At 51.9% G+C, this 19,656-nt stretch overlaps 1 protein-coding gene across 3 annotated transcripts; it reads right to left on the bottom strand.

Moving 5' to 3' along the window:
- Positions 1-1,819: 1,819 nt before the first annotated feature.
- On the bottom strand, positions 1,820-16,519 carry LOC131568682 (keratin, type I cytoskeletal 14). Of its 3 annotated transcripts, none has more exons than XM_058820787.1 (8): positions 15,990-16,519; positions 14,426-14,508; positions 13,760-13,916; positions 13,092-13,253; positions 12,310-12,435; positions 12,001-12,221; positions 2,245-2,294; positions 1,820-2,056 (listed from the first exon to the last, which is right to left on the bottom strand). In XM_058820787.1, the coding sequence occupies exons 1-8, from the start codon at positions 16,494-16,496 to the stop codon at positions 1,959-1,961; spliced, it is 1,404 nt and encodes a 467-aa protein (XP_058676770.1). In that variant the 5' UTR covers positions 16,497-16,519; the 3' UTR covers positions 1,820-1,958. The 3 variants fall into 3 exon arrangements, with proteins under 3 accessions (XP_058676770.1, XP_058676771.1, XP_058676772.1); XM_058820788.1 differs by lacking the exons at positions 12,001-12,221; positions 12,310-12,435; positions 13,092-13,253; ... (1 more) ...; positions 14,426-14,508; positions 15,990-16,519 and adding exons at positions 2,622-2,842; positions 2,931-3,056; positions 3,140-3,301; ... (1 more) ...; positions 3,992-4,074; positions 5,650-6,179; XM_058820789.1 differs by lacking the exons at positions 1,820-2,056; positions 2,245-2,294 and adding exons at positions 10,782-11,037; positions 11,397-11,434.
- Positions 16,520-19,656: the final 3,137 nt, after the last annotated feature.

The raw sequence follows: 19,656 nt of genomic DNA, 5'->3' as shown, positions 1-19,656 counted from the left end.
CTCTCCTCAGGATTCATCTCTGCTGCTCCTGCTGGCTGATGGAAATATCTCAGATCCCAGAGATGACTGAGTGTTCTGCGGGATCCATCTCTCCCCTGTGCCCTTTTGGCTGCAGAAGGGGCCCCATCTCTCTGTGCTGCCAGCACAGAAATCACTCTTGGACTGACGTCTCCTTTTAGCCTCCTACTTCTATTTAATCAGTTATATTTGTGGTTTGCAGAAAGCTTTTCTGTGTTCATACACTTGGGGCATTCTGCAGATGGTTCAAGACTTAAAAAGCCATTTACAGCTAAAGTATAACAACACTACAACACTCTTCTGATGCAAAAAAAAAAAAAAAAAAATGGCAGCACATTAGCAGTTTGCTCAGAATTTCCAGCCTGCAGCTTTGCCTGCTGCCAGAGAGTCTGAGATAACTTGAGGCTCAGGTACATTTTTCCTTGATCTGGTTTTCATTTTTGAGATAGCTCTGGTTTGTTTGGCCTGGAAGACTTTCCCCAAAGAAGATCTGTCATTCCAGGAAAGGGAGAAGCACAATACAGTCCGTGAACTCTGCACTCTCTGTGTCTCGTTTCCTGCCCTTTTCTGTAATTGCTGAATGATGATACACAATGATAAAATCTCACACTCCCTTCTCTGGATAGACCTGGCAGGTTCCCCACTTCTTCGATCTCCTTTCCTCTCCTTTGCCTGTCCTGTCATGCCCAGTGTGACATCATCAGCTCTTTCCAAACCTGCTGGGGCCAGGGAGCACCCTGGGGACTGTAATGCTGTGGGGAGACTCAGGGAGGGTGAATGAAGCACTGATCACCCAAAGGATGAGCAAGCTGAGCCTCAGCTGTCCATTGTTATAAGGGAAGCTGATTTAATGCAAACTGTTCCCTCTCACTTTGGTCTGAGCCCAGATCTGTGTCCTTGAGGTGTGGGATGGACATAAGCGGATGCACAGGGCTCCCAGCTACCACAGACTAGAAAGCATGAAGTTGGATCAAAGTGATTCCATCAGGTTTTTGGCTCTAAAACAATTTCCTCTCCTCTCTGGCTCTCCCTTGGTCGCTCTCCAGCAGGCGAGTGGGCACAGGCACAGCCAGAACCTGCTGCTGCCCAGCTGAGTCACTAATCCTGAGCAGCAGCTCAGCCTCAGGCATCATTTCTACCTCTCAGGTAGTTTCAGGAAGGGTTTTAGCAGTGATCTGTTACACACGACAGTGATTGAAATTATTGCTGCTCATCCCTGTGCAGATTAAGCAATGGTTACTTTAGTTCCTCAAGTGCAGCCCTGGGGCAGCATGAATAGCCCTGTAAAAGTTTTTGTGCCTGACAGTGTGATTTAAAGGCAGTCAAAAGAGACAGCAGGCCTGTAGGGATGAGGTTTGCCAACAGCTGGATGCTGGGCTCATGTCTCAGAGAGAGCATCTGACAGCAGCAGCCTTGCTGAAGCCATCTAAGCTCAGCTTACAGGAGAAAGTGACTTTTTATGATCTTAAGTGTGTGAGAACTGAGCTTTATTTTGTTGGCTTTAATTACCAGTTGTGTCGCACATTGACCTCAAACCTCATAATTCCATAATTGCCTTCATCACACAGTTTATGTCTTAGCCAGTCCCATGTATTTACAAGCACTGAGTTCATTAGGAAAAAGCTGTCCCAGGCAGAGCCCCTGTCCCTCCAGGTGGAACCCATGTCCCTCCATTCCCCTCCTCTCACTGGCTTCTTGTGGTTTCTCAGGACTTTCCCTGGCATGAACACAGAACCCAGAGGCTTTGAGGGATCACATGTCAGTGATCAGACAAGACAAGTCTGCAGTTGCATGAGCGAGAAGAAAAAGCTTTATTAAGTGTGTCCAGAGACACCTGCATGGAATGAGGGCAACACATGAGGAAGAGCAGGTGAAGGGAGCACACATGGCCTCAGGCACTTCTTGGCTCAGTCTGATGCTCTCCTGGGCCAGGGGCTGTCCTAGCGAGTGGTGAGTGCCACCTGCTCCCGGGAGGACACCACCTTCCCGTCCTGCACCTCCTCCACGATTGTGCGCACTTGGCGGGACGATGTCACGACTGCAAAGGAAAGGGTGACGATTATTCACGGCAGGAAGGAGAGAAATTCCTTGAAACATTATCAGATTGTGAATATTCTTCAAGAGCTGGTGGGAATTCCACAAGGGAGTGGGAAATGCTGCTTTAAACAGCTCTGCTTTGACTGGGAAGGAGAAAGAACCAGGCTGAGTGGAAAGGTGGGTTCTTACCGTCTCTGCCAGAGTGTGAGGACATGGCTGAGGAGTACTGGGAGGAGATGCTACAAGAGAAGCACAAAACCAAAGAGATGTTAGGGACCAACACTGATTATTGCTGCTACACAGGCTCTGCGTTCAGGCAGGAGAAAAGCAGAGAAGGCTCATGGAGGTAAAAGTGTTGCTCCACTTGGCCTCTCCTGAGGGACAGAGGAACCACAGCAGCTACCCCCACTACAGCCAGACACCAGGCACAGAGCACTGGGCATACACATCTGGTGTGAACAGAGAAACCAGCCCTGAAAGCTCTGACTGGCTGACACCCTGGGCACTTTGTGTCTGTCTGTGACCCATCTCCTCCCACCGCCCTCCCAGCGAAGCCCCTCACGCACTGGGCGTCCTCTCCCTCCAGCAGCCGGCGGTACGTGGCGATCTCCTGCTCCAGGCGGCACTTGACGTCCAGCAGGACCCTGTACTCGTGGTTCTGGCGCTCCATGTCGCAGCGCAGCTCAGCCAGCTGCTCCTCCACGCCCGTGATCAGCATCTGCAGCTGGGCCAGCTGGGTGCCGTAGCGCGCCTCGGTGTCGGCCAGGGTGCCCTCCAGCGCCGCTTTCTGCGGGACGGCCACGGGGATGGGCTCAGGGGGTGGCCAGGGTGGGCACAGCCCTGCATTGCCCTCCCTGCATGCCCAGCCCTGGTACCGTGCTGAGCTGCGACTGCAGGTCGATCTCCAGGCTCTGGATCGTGCGCCGCAGCTCCGTGATCTCCGTCTTGCCGCTCTGCAGCTGCTCCGTGTTGATGGCCACCTCCCGGTTCAGCTCTTCTGTCTGCAGAGAGGCAAAGCCCTCAGAGCCCTGGCACCAGCCACGAACCCAGCCCCAGTGCTCAGTGCTCAGCCCCAGCTCCTCACCTTGCTGAAGAACCACTGCTCGGCGTCCCTGCGGTTCTTCTCCGCTAGGCTCTCGTACTGCTCCCGCATCTCCGCCAGGATCTTGGTCAGGTCGATGCCAGGAGCAGCGTCCATCTCCACGCTGATCTCCCCACCCACCTGCCCGCGCAGGGCAGTCATTTCCTGACACAAAAAAGACACAACACATGTCAGAGTGACATGTCATCTTCCCATGGTGAGAAATTTCTTATTTGAACCCAGTGCAGGAACCCCACAGAGTTCCTGGAGGTCCTGCCTGAAGGGATTATATCTCTCCCCTTTCCTGCTCTAGTGTCTCCTGACAGCTCTGATTCCAGAGACTCCTGTGTGTTTGTCCTGACTGTTTCCCTGGTGCACAAGGAATGTTTGTAGGTCCTAATTTGAGCCCTACTCCATGCTCACCTCTTCGTGGTTCTTCTTCAGATAAGCCAGCTCCTCCTTCAGGTTCTCAATCTGCATCTCCAGGTCAGCTCTGGACAGGGTCAGCTCGTCCAGCACCCGGCGCAGGCCATTGATGTCGGCCTCAACACTCATGCGCAGAGCCTGCTCCGACTCGAACCTTGGGACAACACACACAGCTGCATATACCCACCTGATACAGCACTTTTCTTATCTTTTCCTTCCCCAGCTCAGTGTATTTTTGCCAAGAATCTTTAATTCAATGTGTGTGCACAGCTCTCACGTGAAGAAATAGCAGCGCTGTGCCCAGGAAGAAATGAACTATTCCCAAATCTCCCACTCCAGTGGAGCAACCCCAGATGCAGATAAAAAGCACCCTGAACAGCCAGGATTTCCCCCCTTTTTCACAAAAGCTCTTGGAGGTGTTGGACTCACTTGGTTCGGAAGTCGTCTGCTGCCAGCCTGGCATTGTCGATCTGCAGGACGATGTTGGCATTTTCAACAGTTGCAGAAAGAATCTGATGGGGGATAAGTGAAAGAGTTCAAAAGTCATTTCAAACACTGAGTGATCCCATCCAGAGAAGGGCTGGAGCAGCACTGGGCCATGGACTTCCATGTGGGCTCTGCAGAGAAGGAGATGGGGTGCTCGTTTCCATCTCCCATCAGCACAGGCTCAGTCTCCTGGGAACACTGCCATGCCCAGGTGGCACCTCCAGGTGCTCATGCCATGCTGAGCCCTGGCAGCACTCCAGGCTTTGGGAATGGGAGCAGCCCAGCTAAGAAGGAAAAAGGGTTGAGGAAGGAAGGGAGTGCCTTGTGCCTACCTCATTTGGCTTTCATAATTACACCTGAGGTGCAAGTATTTGCTCTGACATTATGAAAATGATTGGCCATTTAGTGAGCAGGAATTTCTGTAGCCACAAGCTAATGAAGAACTGTAAATTCTCCTGCTTCAGAGGATATCCAAGGAATAATCCAGGAATATTGATGTGGTCATTTCCCAGCTGACAGGGGAGAGGGAGGGAAGGATCTGCCTTCCCCTGGATCAGGAGCAGAAGGTTTCTGTGAGACCCAGCACTTCATCACTCAAATCCTGCCTCCAGATATTTCTGTGCTCCATCAGAGCACACTGACATGCTGGAATCTGCAGAGGAGCTTCCTGCATCAAGGCAAGCCCTTTCCCCGAGGGTGAAGCCCAAGAAATTTTAGGAATGTGAGTTCCCTCCAGGGGCTGACCCTGCCCCATTTCCCAGGAATTTATTCTTACAGACCAGGTATGACATTGCCCAACCGCCCACACCTCATTCCCTCAGTGAGCCTGAGCTCACTCAGGATGAGTGATAAGGGCTGAGGGGGGCAAGCAATGGCAGGCCAGGGAGGGATGGGCAGATTCTGGTGCTCTGGCTGAAGGACTTTGTTTAAAATCATCCAGGGAGCTGCTTGGAAGACAGAAATTACCTTGGCCATGACTTCATCTGCTGAATTTTACAGCAGAGCACACACCTGATTTCAGCACCTACCATAGCCCAGAGTGTTCCAATCCTGGACTGGATTCTGTGTCTACAGCTGCCAAAGAACAACATCCCATAGGACACTTTCTTTCTACTTTAACTTCTACCTTTACCCTCCTCAAAGGATGGGGGGTAAATCTGATTCGTAGGATACTTGTGAGAATGACTATTCATCTGCATATCACTCAGCAGTGAACAGGCCCAGGAGATAAAAAGTCCCTGCCTGCTGAGAGCTCCATCAGGAGCCTTACAGGGAGCAGCTATGGGGCACAAGCAGTAAGAAGGAAAGCAGGAGGTGACAGTGTGGCAGCAAGTATCGTCAGGTAACCTGAATCACTATGGGAGTCCTTTCCTGCCCCATCTTTCTCCCTACACCAGAACAGTCAACAGAAGCCCCATTCTGGTGCCTGGTGATCTGCTGTTCATAGTGACTGTTATTCCAAAGCTCTGCTTTTCATTTCACACTAATTACCTGCTATTTGATAAACCTGTCCCCTCCGGCTGTAACATGAAAAAGGTTTAAAAGTGACTCTCTTTAAAAGTGACTTTGGTGAAGATGTCACGTTAACCCCAGCATCCTACCTTGTTCCTGAGCTCCTCGATAGTCCTGTAGTAGGGGCTGTAGTCACGGTCAGGACCAGGCGCCTGCTTCTTGTACCACTCCCTGATCTTCACCTCCAGGTCGGTGTTGGCCTCCTCCAGGGCTCGCACCTTGTCCAGGTAATTGGCCAGGCGGTCGTTGAGGTTCTGCATGGTCTCCTTCTCCCCCGCCGGCAGGATGCCATCGCCGCCCCCAAAGCCTCCAAATCCCCCCGCAAAGCCGGCCCCAAAGCCGGCCCCATAGGCGCCCCCAAAGCCGCCGCCCAGGGCCCCTCCTGCGCTGCTGCAGTAGCTGCCCCCAAAGGCGCTGCCGAGCCCCGGGACCACGCGGGAGGACACGGAGTAGCTGCCGGAGCCGCCGTGCACGCTGGGGGCCCGGTACCCCCCGGCCCCGACACGCACGGAGGAGACCCTGCTGGAGCCTCCCCCCAGGCTGCCGAAGCCCTTGAGGGACGTGGAGGACGAGTATTGGCGGACAGAGGTGCTCATGCTGGAGGCTGCAGGGGCACAGAGAGGCGGCTCGGCAGCGCAGCAGCAGCAGCAGCAGCAGCGAGTGCTCGCTCCGCTGCCTCGGGGCCCTTTATAGCCCGGCCAGGAGGCGTTGCCACACTTTTTTTTTTCCTTTTTTTTTTTTCTCCTTGCATTCCCGACGATTTCCATCACTCATAAAAGCTGAGCCAACTTCCAGAATCGTCATTTTTGCCTTTGTTCTATTCACGCTTTTTGTCATATTGCACTTGAAGCTTTTTCTCTTACAAAGGGCATCTTTATGCTTCTTCCGTTTCCAAGTAAATTGTCAGGTGTGATTAAAAGGAGGAGGCTCCTTGCTCAGGGCTATGATTTAATTCCCTCTGCACGGTGAGCTTTGAAACAGAGCGGTGCAGGATTTGAGGGAATAGCTCAGCATCTCTTTTACTGTGGCTTTTTGTCCCAGCTACAGTTTCCTGTCCCTGCTTTGGCTGCACACACACACCTGCAGGGACAGCAGCTGTTTTGTGAGACCCTGAATGCACCTCCAAAGCCCCTGAGTACAATGGTGCTGGAAGGAACTTGGCTGCCAATCCTGGAAATACAAGTCCGCTCTTTTATCCGCAGGGAGAGGGATGAGCAGTCATGACAAAGCAAAGAAAAGGGAATTTGTGCTCCGGGGCTCACTGGAGTCTTCACTTCAGAGACCACCCAAGAGTGGGGGACTGTGGAAAGGTTATAGGATGGGTTGTTTTCTTTGTGAGCTTAGCAAACCTTCCCAAAAGGACAGGGTATGGCGGCTAGCTGAGAATTATGAGATCTCCACGGAAAATGTGGGACAGCAGAAAGTAGATGAAGGACATAAGGAAAAAGCTTTTGGTGTGTAAGTGCTGTGAATAGGAGCACAGCTCAGCAGCTGGTGCCAGTGATGTTTGCTGTGATGTTTTTCTGTCAGTTGTGAGCAGGCAGAACAGCTTCACTGTGAATTTGGAGTTTACGCTTCCCATCTAAACAGAGCTTCAGGAGAGACAGAGATCACCTCTGGCGAGCAAAAAGGCTCCAGAACTGAGCACAGCGGTGTGGCCAGGCCCTGCTGACCCACGGCCCAGGAAGAACCCACCAATGTGAGTGTGCCTGGCTCATCCTGCAGGGTGTGGAGGGGAAGGGATTGCTCATGTGTGCACACGGTGGATTGTTGGGCTGTCTCTGCAGACAGGCCCAAACAGCCCCTTCCCAACAGCCAAGTTCTTCCTTAGATCACTTGCCAAAGGAGGGGAGAAAGGGTATGGAAGGAAGAACAAAGGTACATTGCTGACGAGCTCAGAGGGCACAACTCCCTCCCCTCCATCTGCAGAAAGCTGGAGATGGTACAGGAGTGGGATGTGTCCTTGGAATATCAGGGGTGGCTGCTATGGAGGTTCCCTATCTTCACTGGTGGATGGAGACAAGTCCGTGCAGCTCGGAGAGCTGGAGAATCGGAGAGCTGGAGGATCAGAGAGCTGGAGGATCAGAGCCTCTGCTGGCTCTGGCTCTGTCCCCTGGAGTGTTGCTGTCGTGTGAGCGCCGGGCACCGTGCCAGGGGACGCCCACTCACCGCTCGTCCTGCCCAGGTGCGGATGGAAAAGGTGCAGCAGCAGGCGGGGGCGGCCAGGACGTGGCAATGCCAGGAATGTGCTTCGTCCCCGTCTTCATTTCCTCACCTCTGCCCGGGCAATGCCGCGGTTTGTGCTCTCTGATTGCAGCGGGGATGTGGGCAAAGGGCAATCTCAGAGACAAAACCGGTGCAGAGCCCCTGTGTGAGTCCAAACGCTCAGCCTTGCCCTGAGCGAAGCCCCTCAGAGTGGCACAGTGTCACACTGTCACCTGTGTGTCACACAGGTGATGCGCGGTTCTTCCTCTATGGGCAATTGCCTTTCCTTTCATCTTTTGTTTGCCATTGATCTGCTATGCCATAAAAGCCCAGAATATCTGTGATACTTTGGTAATGCCACAGGGCAGCAATTAAAATCATGAGCGTTAATTAAGACTTAAAACTACATTAAGCACTCAAGGACGTTATTTCCATGACCTCCCATTGAACACAACCACAAGGACTGCATGTTGCTTCTATCACACCCTTTGAAGTAAAAGGCTGAGTATGAAACCAGATCCTGCCTCTCTTCTTGAGCACGTGCACACTGTAATCTCATTTTTAATATTATTCAAAATCAGAATTCCAGTCCTACGACATAACAGGAGCTTCATGGTAGCACAATGGTGTTCAAACACACAATTGGTCTTACTTTGGGGGAAAATGGAGGTGAAGTTCTGGCTCCAAAATTACATATCAGCAGATGCAGATTCTACCTGGATAATACCATTTTCCTCTTTTTATATGTTTATAAAGTTTGCCCTGGAATCAAATTATCATCAAAAAGTTTCCTAAAATGAGCTGAGAACCATGCATTAATGTATGTTTCTAAAGTGGTCTTTTCTGTGAGAGGAATTCAGTGTTGCCTGAGAAGTCAAACCATCTTTCTGGACTAAATTCCCACTTTCTGAGACCTGCCTCAAGCTGCTGCTGTCTGTCAGCGTGAGCCACCCCTGCAGCTCCCTCCTCCATGAGGTTTCCTAAGGTCAGGACTAATTATTAATGCTCAAGGCAGGAGAAAATTGACATCTGTTTTCCACACCTCCCTCACACTGTGCCGGAGTAATTAAAGCAGGGGATTTCATTAGCAAAGCGTTGTTTGTTGTTTCTATAGGAACACAGGTGTGCCAAGACTTTTACCAGAGGAAAACACAAAGCAAGGGTGAATTCCAGAGAGGCACCACAGCATCCCTGCACTGGGTTTTGCAACAGCCAGAGGGGCACAGGCATGGCAGGGGACTCAGAGGGGCTGCAAGGCGTGTTGGTGGTCCCTGCACCACCCGTGGGGACAACAGGGTCCCTAAGAGGTGACCTGGAATGGGGTGTGGCTGTGCAAGCTGTGTCTGTCCCGACCCTTCTCAGGTATCTGATCTTGAGCAATTCAGCCCTGTCTTTACCCAGCTCTGGGACACGAATTCCCCCAGGGAGAGTCCCTGGGCTGCTCTGGGCTCTCTCCTCGGGGCTGTGGGAGTGGAGGGAACACAGTCTGCAGGACCGTGGAGGTGCTGGGGCTGGGAGTGCCTCGGGGTGGGAGGCTTGGGAATTGTGCTGCTGCTGACCCGTGGATCAGCCATGATGTGCAGCAGCCTTTATCCCAACCCACTGATGAGCTCACTGATCATCAGCATTAAACTTCAAACCAGAACCGTGTCTCCTCTGGCTAGTGGATGCTGGGGATGCTCAGGGCAGCCAATGCCCCATGAGAGTCACAGGGGTCTGCACCAAGGGAACAGAATCCCAGAATCTCAGAATCCCAGAATCTCAGAATCCCAGAATCAGAGAATAATGAGGTTGGAAGAGACCTCTAAGATCATCAAGTCCAACCTATGCCCTAACACCTCAACTAGACTGTAGCACCAAGTGCCATGTCCAGTCTTTTTTTAAACACATTCAGAGTTGGTGATTCTACCACCTCCCTGGGAAGAGCATTCCAGTACTTTATTATTCTTTCAGTGAAAAAAAAAAATTCCTAATATCCAACCTGTACCTTCCCTGATGTAGCTTGAGACAGGGAGGGCACAGCCCAGGCACTGGGCAGAGCTGCAGGGCAGGGGGTTGGGGGCCTCAAAACCATGGAGCCCTGCCAGCCTGGCTGCAGGGCAGATGGTGCACTGCAGGCATCATTCCAATGTTTGGGGGAAAATAAAGAATTTCTCTCTTATCTGCTCCTACATTCCAGACAGATTTCTGGAGAAGGGTTTCAAAGCTGTGTGGCCAGCTCTGCTCTCACTCTCATTCAGTCGCTCTGCTCTGATTCATTTCATTGAGTTAGAAGTTGGATTTACAAAGTAATAAATGTGTCAGAATGCAGCCAAGAATGTGTCTGGACTGGCTTTCCAGGAACGCTGGGCTGGCTGTCAGCAGTGGGAACTGCTGTGTCAGGAGCAGCCACCGGCAGCCGGGGAGTGCCACAAGAGCTCCCAGAAGAATTTTAATCCTTTTCCTTGCACAGACCATACCCTTCTCTTCCCATCAGTGTTTTCCTCACCCTTCAGTGGCGCCTTTGGAAGCAGAAGCCCAATTGAGCTGAGTTTGGCTGTCTGGAGGGACAGCAGCCCTCCTGACAGATCCCTGTCCTGCCTGCAGATCAGACTGTTTCACCCCAAAGTTTGGGATCCAGAATGAGGAGCAGCTGCTGGGGCAGAGCTGGGGCATGGCATTTACAGGGTCCTGTCTGCACCACCTGGGCTTTGTTCACTTGCTTGGCCTGGCTGGGTTAAAGCTTCAGCCCTGCTGCTGCTGGGCACTGCAGTGGGGGAGCAGCGCTTTGTCCAGTCTGTGATTCTCACAGGCTTCATCTCCCACCCCCTTGAGATCAGCTCCTTTCCAAACTCCCCCCACACCCTCTCCCCTGAAGCTGCCAGGTCTCAGGAGTTACAGAGGTGTGGGTGTGCAGGCCCCACCATCAGGACACCAAGGATGGAGAATGTTGCTTCTCCCAGCTTTGTCCCACAGCTGCAGGAGTGGGACTGCCCAAGAGCATTGAGACCAGACCTGGGTTTGCAGGAATGCAAAGAGAAGCTTTATTTGATTTCTGTGAGAGAAGGGTGAGAGAGGGTAAGGAGGGGGGTGATGGTGGGAGAAGGTGCTTTTGGTGATCCATATGGCAAGAACACATCAGCTGGGATCTGCTTGGCTGTGCTGGGCAGGGTCTGCAGCAAAAGAGGCAGTGCCTCAGTGGGCAGCCTGGGTGATCTGCTCCCGGGAGGAGATCACCTTCCCATCCTGGACCTCCTCGAAGATGGTGCGGATCTGGCGGGTGGTTACTGGTCCTGCAGTGGGGAAAGAAGGAGATGTTACTGCCATGGCAGCAAGTAGGAAGTGCCTTAAAGACCTTACAGATTTATTACTACAGTCATCCCATCAGAAACCCAATATAGCACCGCATTCCCACTGCTAAATTGTACAGATTCAGTCTGTTCAGGTAATTTCTGACACATGTTTTGGTATATCGTGATGTTTGTTATATAATAAATTTGTTGTATCGTAAAATTTTGTATATAAGTTCAAATTTTGGAAATATAATCAAATAGTAACTTTAGTAGAAAAGTAAAAGCAGTCTGTGCTAAGAAGGTGGGTGAGGGTATGAGAGCTGTGTATGATCAGAGTTTCAGCCAAGACCTGTCCTTACCTTCTTTCACAGGCTGCGAGATGTAGTGGGAAGACATGCTATGGGAGGAGAACAAGGAAAAGGAGGTGAGAAACAGGAAAAAAGTGAGTAATGTCCATGATGAGATCATTATTTAAACCCTGCCTTAATACTATGTACTAATACATGATTCAAATGCTTCTGGAAACTGCCAGTGTCCCAACTGAAGGAAGAAACTGCTAAGGATGGGTGTGTGACACAGGATTGCAGACACCAGTGCAGCACCTGCCTGGGATCACACAGACATGGAAGGGTGGCAGCTGGAACCCAGGGGTGCTGCAGGGCTGTTAAAACCACTGAGCTGTTGTGGACTGCTGGGACTAAAAGGAGAGCCACTGTTGCATGCAATGGGTCAGGGAATGGGCTGAGAGAACCCTCCAGGGGATGCAGGTGGTTCACTTTCTATTTCCTTTGCTATGATCCATCTCCTCCCAGCTGCCCTCTGTCACTGTCATATTTTCCGAAAAATCCCTTCGCCAGCATTTCTTCTCCTGGGAAGCTGAGGAAACTCAAAAAGAAATCCTGGCACAGGGATTTTTCAGAAAACATGACAGTGACAGCCCTCCCAGCGAAGCCCCTCACGCACTGGGCGTCCTCTCCCTCCAGCAGCCGGCGGTACGTGGCGATCTCCTGCTCCAGGCGGCACTTGACGTCCAGCAGGACCCTGTACTCGTGGTTCTGGCGCTCCATGTCGCAGCGCAGCTCGGCCAGCTGCTCCTCCACGCCCGTGATCAGCATCTGCAGCTGGGCCAGCTGGGTGCCGTAGCGCGCCTCGGTGTCGGCCAGGGTGCCCTCCAGCGCCGCTTTCTGCGGGACGGCCACGGGGATGGGCTCAGGGGGTGGCCAGGGTGGGCACAGCCCTGCATTGCCCTCCCTGCATGCCCAGCCCTGGTACCGTGCTGAGCTGCGACTGCAGGTCGATCTCCAGGCTCTGGATCGTGCGCCGCAGCTCCGTGATCTCCGTCTTGCCGCTCTGCAGCTGCTCCGTGTTGATGGCCACCTCCCGGTTCAGCTCTTCTGTCTGCAGAGAGGCAAAGCCCTCAGAGCCCTGGCCTTCCCCCTAAGACTAGCCACCCTCCTAACAGGACTGCAAAACCAACCCTCCGCCCCATTAGGCCACCTCCTGCCAGAAGGCACCTCTAACTCCATTAATCCCAGCCCTAATCCTAATGGAAACAACAAGCCTAGTTAGCACTGGGTGTATGCCTAACAGCAAACCTCACAGCAGGCCACCTTCTCATCCAACTCATCTCTACAGCCACAGCAGCCCTACTTTCCACAACACCAGCAGTTTAGCTTCTAACTCTACTAATTCTCTTCTTACTAGCCATCCTAGAGGTAGCAGTAGCGATAATCCAAGCCTATGTCTTCGTGCTCCTACTGAGCCTTTACCTACACGAAAATACCTAACTCTCAGTGGCACACCAAGCACATTTTGTCACGTAGTAGACCCTCCCTAGCCCCTGACCCATCCTAGGAGCAGCTGCTGCTCTCCTAACCACCTCAGGACAAACAATATGATTCCACTACAACTCCTTATTCTATTCCACTATTCTCGTCATGTTCCAATGATGATGTGATGTTGTATGAGAAAGCAGATTCCAAGACCACCACACTCCCCCTGTACAGCAGCCCCAGCCCCAGCCCTGTGCTCAGTGCTCAGCCCCAGCTCCTCACCTTGCTGAAGAACCACTGCTCGGCGTCCCTGCGGTTCTTCTCCGCCAGGCTCTCGTACTGCTCCCGCATCTCCGCCAGGATCTTGGTCAGGTCGATGCCAGGAGCAGCGTCCATCTCCACGCTGATCTCCCCACCCACCTGCCCACGCAGGGCAGTCATTTCCTGACAGAAAAGGAGAAGAACATCATCATAATGCAATTCAAGAACCAGCATTTAAAATGTTCCTCTTGAGAAAGAGCTCTTCAGCAAAGTGAGCATTTGGGGGCTGATCAAAAGGGAGCAAATTGGGGTATTTGCTCCATGACCACAAATAAAATAATTCAAATTCTTGTGAAATCCCCACTGGAGTTAATTTTCCAGAGAATAAAGCAGTGCCTGTAGGTGGTTCATTTATCAGGGAACTGTCCTTCCCAGCCAGAAGCTGCAAGGGCTATTAATAAACCTCTAACAGCCACAATGGGTATTACTAATGTGGCAGATGGTGAATGGGATTTCCACAGGCTCCAGAGAGGATGTGCTGCTGTCCAGAGAGCATCCCCTCTGCTGCCTCACCAGCACTTCTCACCTCCTGCCCAGCAGTTCAGAACCCAGCACAGCCTTAAAGGCTGGACCAGAACTCAAATTTCACTACCCAGAGTGGCCTTTTTAGAGCCTGACTCTGTGCTCACCTCCTCGTGGTTCTTCTTCAGATAAGCCAGCTCCTCCTTCAGGTTCTCAATCTGCATCTCCAGGTCAGCTCTGGACAGGGTCAGCTCGTCCAGCACCCGGCGCAGGCCGTTGATGTCGGCCTCAACACTCATGCGCAGAGCCTGCTCCGACTCAAACCTGGGGGCACAAACACACTCAGCAAAGCTGCACCAGCCCTGCCAGCTGGACACACAGCCCCTGTCTGTGCCTCCACACTGCTGTTGGCATCGTGACATGGCCCCATTGACAATTTTCCTAGGGGAAGCTCTGAGCAAAGTGGGGGGAAACTGATAAAGAAGTGTCCACCTGAGTCTATAACATCACCCTGCTCCTTACACCAGGCTTTGGTACTGCCCTGGGCTCTGTGGAGTTGCACACTCACATTAAGAGCACAGTGAGGCACAGGGCAAGGTCTCTGTACCAGAGATAAATCAGCAACAGGAATAAAATTGTGGGTTTGGAAAGAACCAACATAATCCCTGTGTGCCTGTAAGGCTGAGAGAACCATCTGCTTTGGAAATTGCACCCTCATTTTGAAGGCTTTGCTTCCACACTGCCTTTCTGGGGTGTGGACAAGATTTTCTCCTCATTTCATCAAACTTCCCTGCACACTTTAGTCCATTTTTTTTCCAGGAAATGTGTCTTACTTAGTCCTGAAGTCATCTGCTGTCAGCCTGGCATTGTCAATCTGCAGCAGGAGGTTGGAATTGTCCACTGTGGCCGCCAACACCTGGGCAGTGAAAGATAAAAGAGTGTCAGGAATTCCTCCTGGCTGAGTGTTGGGACAGGAACAACACTTCTGGGGAAGTTTGGCATTTCCTTAGCAGAAGTCTGGAATCAGGACAAGTGAGATGCAGCTGAGACTGACTGCTGGTTACTCCATGAGCTCCCTTTCCAAAAATCCACCAGTAAGCATTTCAAAAGGCAGTGAGGCCACATAAAATGTGTGAGATCTGATGGTGGCCTTTGTTCCTATCCTCCAGGGCAGGTGCTGTTTGTGCAAAGGTCAGAGGGACCAGTGGGGTGTCTGTGCTTGTTACACTTTATTCTGGGATGGATTTAATTGGTTGGCAGCAGAAACAGAGCAAAAGGCAGTGAGCAGGTGCCTACAGATTCTGATTTTCATATTACCAAAGCAGGAGCAAATAACCCACACTGGGAGGAGAACTCTGTTGAGGAGAGGGGGGAAAATGAGCTCCCTGCATCCTCTGCCAGCACTTCTGCAGCTCCAGCTGTCCACAGCTTCTGGAATCCCTGGGGGCAATTCATGCATGGGAAGTAACAGAGAACAATGTAAACTGGAGCATTTCCTCCAAAATGGTATGCTGGGACTCCAATCAAACAGAGAGGAATCCCCCCTGAGCTGCCTGGGCTGGGGACTTTGTACCGTTCCAGCCCTGGGGCAGTAATTGCCAAAAGAGGCAAAAAACTCTGACTCTTATTGGTCAGTTCCATCTTTTTATCATCTAAATCTCCACCACAGGAGGAGCTGAAACAAGTTTGCAAATTCTTTGCCTGAGTGTTTCCAAATATGACATCAGTGTTTCATAGTTCGCCCACAGCTGCAAATTTCCCTGCACCTTAATTTTAAACTCCCAAGAACTCACAAGATCAGTGCAGACTTGTCTGTTTTCTTCATTTTTGCCTTACATCCTCTTAGATCTGTTCCTGCCAGTGAAAGCTGCCACTTGTCCCACTCAGGAGGATGTAACCAAAAGCTGAGATTGAGACATCTCTAATTTCCAGCCGGGAACTCCACACATGCCACTGGGACGCTTTTTACAACATAATTAGTAATGACTAATTACAGAGGTAACAGTCATCTTCTCTGCTTCCTCCCTGACACATCCCACAGTGATAATCCCAGCATCCTACCTTGTTCCTTAGCTCCTCAATAGTCCTGTAGTGAAAAGGAAGGCAGGAGGTGACAGTGTGGCAGCAAGTATCATCAGGTAACCTGAATCACTATGGGAGTCCTTTCCTGCCCCATCTTTCTCCCTACACCAGAACAGTCAACAGAAGCCCCATTCTGGTGCCTGGTGATCTGCTGTTCATAGTGACTGTTATTCCAAAGCTCTGCTTTTCATTTCACACTAATTACCTGCTATTTGATAAACCTCTCCCCTCCGGCTGTAACATGAAAAAGGTTTAAAAGTGACTCTCTTTAAAAGTGACTTTGGTGAAGATGTCACGTTAACCCCAGCATCCTACCTTGTTCCTGAGCTCCTCGATAGTCCTGTAGTAGGGGCTGTAGTCACGGTCAGGACCAGGCGCCTGCTTCTTGTACCACTCCCTGATCTTCACCTCCAGGTCGGTGTTGGCCTCCTCCAGGGCTCGCACCTTGTCCAGGTAATTGGCCAGGCGGTCGTTGAGGTTCTGCATGGTCTCCTTCTCCCCCGCCGGCAGGATGCCATCGCCGCCCCCAAAGCCTCCAAATCCCCCCGCAAAGCCGGCCCCAAAGCCGGCCCCATAGGCGCCCCCAAAGCCGCCGCCCAGGGCCCCTCCTGCGCTGCTGCAGTAGCTGCCCCCAAAGGCGCTGCCGAGCCCCGGGACCACGCGGGAGGACACGGAGTAGCTGCCGGAGCCGCCGTGCACGCTGGGGGCCCGGTACCCCCCGGCCCCGACACGCACGGAGGAGACCCTGCTGGAGCCTCCCCCCAGGCTGCCGAAGCCCTTGAGGGACGTGGAGGACGAGTATTGGCGGACAGAGGTGCTCATGCTGGAGGCTGCAGGGGCACAGAGAGGCGGCTCGGCAGCGCAGCAGCAGCAGCAGCAGCAGCGAGTGCTCGCTCCGCTGCCTCGGGGCCCTTTATAGCCCGGCCAGGAGGCGTTGCCGGCGCCTTTCGACACCCCTGACAGCCAAAGCCAAATTCCAGAATCATCATTTTCCTCTCCTTGATTTCACATCTTTTGTCACATCCACCATGGGACCTTTTTCTTCTTTGATTCCCAGCGCCTGGCGTGGTGCCGGTCCCTGCTCCGGGCTATGTTTTGGCGTTCCCAGTGTCCGTTCCTGCTCCACCCGCTGCTCCCTCTTGGAGTAACACAAGTGAATCCTCTGTTATCCGCCAAGTCACCTGCAAGTATCATTGCAAACATCTACAAATCTGTTTATTTGGTTTTTTAAAGAGTCTAAACCCAAGGAAAGCTTTTTTAAAGAGTCTAAAGCCAAATGCACACAAGAGCTCTGTGCATCCATAATCTTTACATGGGCCAAGCCAAAGCCGGATGGAAACTTTGGATGGAAACTTTCCTGTCAGGACCTTTATTGCAGGACAAGCACAGACCTGGCAGGATTTGTGTACTGATAGAGGATTTGGCAGAAATCTTACAGCTTAAAAGAGAATAAACTCCAGCAATTTCTGCTTATGTACCAGCCTGGGCTGAATCTCCCTACAGAGACTGGAAAGTCCCTGCAGTAGTGGGTTTTCAGTCAGTTTAAAGGGTGGATGAGTAATGTTTCCCAGCAGTACCTGCTTTGCTTCACCACCTTTCCCAAATCCCACAGAAACTGCTTGTAACTTCTAAAAAATGTGTAGAAGCTAAAAAGTCCTGTACCACAACACCGAGGCACGGTTTAATGCTGAAACATCCTAAATCAGAGGAGAGGGACTGAAACTACAAGATAGAGGTAGAGCAGAGCAGGTTACTAGCAATTCCTGATGGGAAGAGAAGGATCAATCCTTATCAATGGGAAGAGTAGAATAAATCCTTATCAGCAGGAAGATCAATCAATCCTTATCAGTGTTTGTGCTCTAGGCTTTTTCCTACAGATTTGCAGCTGAAGACAGTGATGCCAATGGTAGCAAGAGCAGCATCACCTCTATCAAAAGTGGTGATGGGCAAAGCTCAACACACCCCAACCTTGCAAACTCCAAAGTTTGTCCACTGTGGCACAGAGGAGAGGGACAGTGCTGGCCACACCTGCCCCAGGCCACTGAAGGACTGAGCAGAATGATTGCAGTAACATATCTGGACAGGTATTGGCGTGGAAAAAAACAGCAAAGCAGCAGGAAATGTGGGACTGCTCTGTTTGATTCTTTCTTGGGGAAAAAGCCCTTCGCTGATGTGATGCCAGCTCTTGTTGTGTGCGGTGGAAAATTGCACACCCAGCCCGGCCTGCCTGGCTCCAGCCATGGCATTCTCAATAAAAGAAGTTATTTTAGCTTTTCTCAGAGGTGCCTGTGAGGTAGTGAAGGAGTTATGGGGATTAGGAACCCTTTTGTGTTCTCGCTCCTGTTGTGAGCTCCTTCCTTCCCAGCCCCCTCCGGCTGTTTTCACATTATAATGCACTAACTGATTTTGGAGGTGCTCAGATGTTCCCAGAGCCTCACCCTCGGTAATTCATGGTGCCTCCTTTCTTTCATGTTCCCCGAAGGACACAGGAACAACAAGGCTTTATCTGCCTCCTGTTAGATCTCAGGACTTCACAGCAGTCACGCTCCCTTCAGCAGCTCCAGGGGCGTGGGGTGACTTTCTGGGCAGCCACCAAGCCACAGCTTAACAAGAGAGACTCTGGATCCTCCCATTCAAGGGCTCTGCTCTCTGGGCAGCACTGTCTCACACCCATGGGCTTCAGATTTGGAATTTTGACTCCCCAAGCTGCAAAAACTGAGAGGTTGGAATGCCCACGTTCCCTCAGAGAGCTGGGGAAGGAGGGGAACCTGGGCACAACCCAGCACTGGCAAAGAGCAGAGTGAGCAGAGAACAGTGCTCAGCTCCCAGCACCATCCTGGCAGGGCCCAGATCAGCTGTTCCTGGCCCATTTCCCTCTGCTCTGGGGGTACAGGATTACCCAACACCCATCGTGTGAGAGCTGTGCTCCAGAGCCACCCTAGGCCACCCCTGCTCCCAGCTCCTCCAAATGTGCTCACTTTGCTCCAGCAAACACCCTCCTGCTCCAGGCAATTCCCTCCTTGGCCCTGAGCCTCCCACATGGGCTGAAAGCTGTGCTGGGAGGTCTGACCCCCCTCAGGTCACCCCCACATTTTAGGCCAAGTTCCAAGTCAGCATGAAGGTGACAACTGCCCTAAAACACAAGGCAAAGCCCTTCCACAGCCCACAGGGAGGGGACACCTGGCCTTTTTACAGCTTTTCTTGTGTATTATCACAACCTCAGCCCAGGTTTCAGTTCTTTTACCAGGTGTGGCAGATGTCACACAGACAATCTCAGGAAATTGTCCTGCAATATCAGCTTTTCCCTGGTGTTTTCTGACAAATGCTCTTGCTGGGCAGCTGCTGCCCTGGCCCCTGACTGAGCTCCTGAACACCAATCTCACACCTGGAACACCAATCCCACACCTGGAACAACAATCCCACACTGTTCTGACATCAGGAACCCTCAGCACAGAGCTCCCCTGTGCTGGCTGTTTACATCAGGACACACAGGAGCAGTTCTGCCTCAACTATTTCATGCTACCAGAAGAATTCAATCTCCCAGGCTCTCCTGAAGCACTCACCCACAACAAATTCCCTTGAGATAAAAGAAAAAAAGAACATCATAAAACTCAGGAGATGGTATCAGTCTGTTCCAGCAAGAAGCACGCTGGAGATGCAATCTGTGCCTCGTGTGCTGCAGCAGGAGGAAAGGACTGAGCTCCTCGGTTTGCTTTGGAGGGGAGGTGACATTTCTTGCTGGGATGACCACGCTGCACACGCAGTGCCCAGAGTGGAAAAAGCTGCTGTGGAACGTCCACGGTCACTGTGTTGCATTTACCTCAAACAATAACAGCTAATTGTGCTTTTAATGTCATGAATAAGAGCTAATTAGGAGTCATTGCTTTTCCCCTGTGGGCCAGCTTCTCCCAGTGCCTTCCACAGCGATTCTCAGCTCAGCTGGAGCTCACTGAGGGTTGCAGAGCTGGGAAAGGAGCACTCC

The sequence above is a fragment of the Ammospiza caudacuta genome, chromosome 27, assembly GCF_027887145.1.
Source record: "Ammospiza caudacuta isolate bAmmCau1 chromosome 27, bAmmCau1.pri, whole genome shotgun sequence".
NCBI classification, from domain to species: domain Eukaryota; kingdom Metazoa; phylum Chordata; class Aves; order Passeriformes; family Passerellidae; genus Ammospiza; species Ammospiza caudacuta.
Note: the sequence above shows the minus strand (reverse complement) of the source record. Positions and strands in the feature narration are given on the sequence as shown.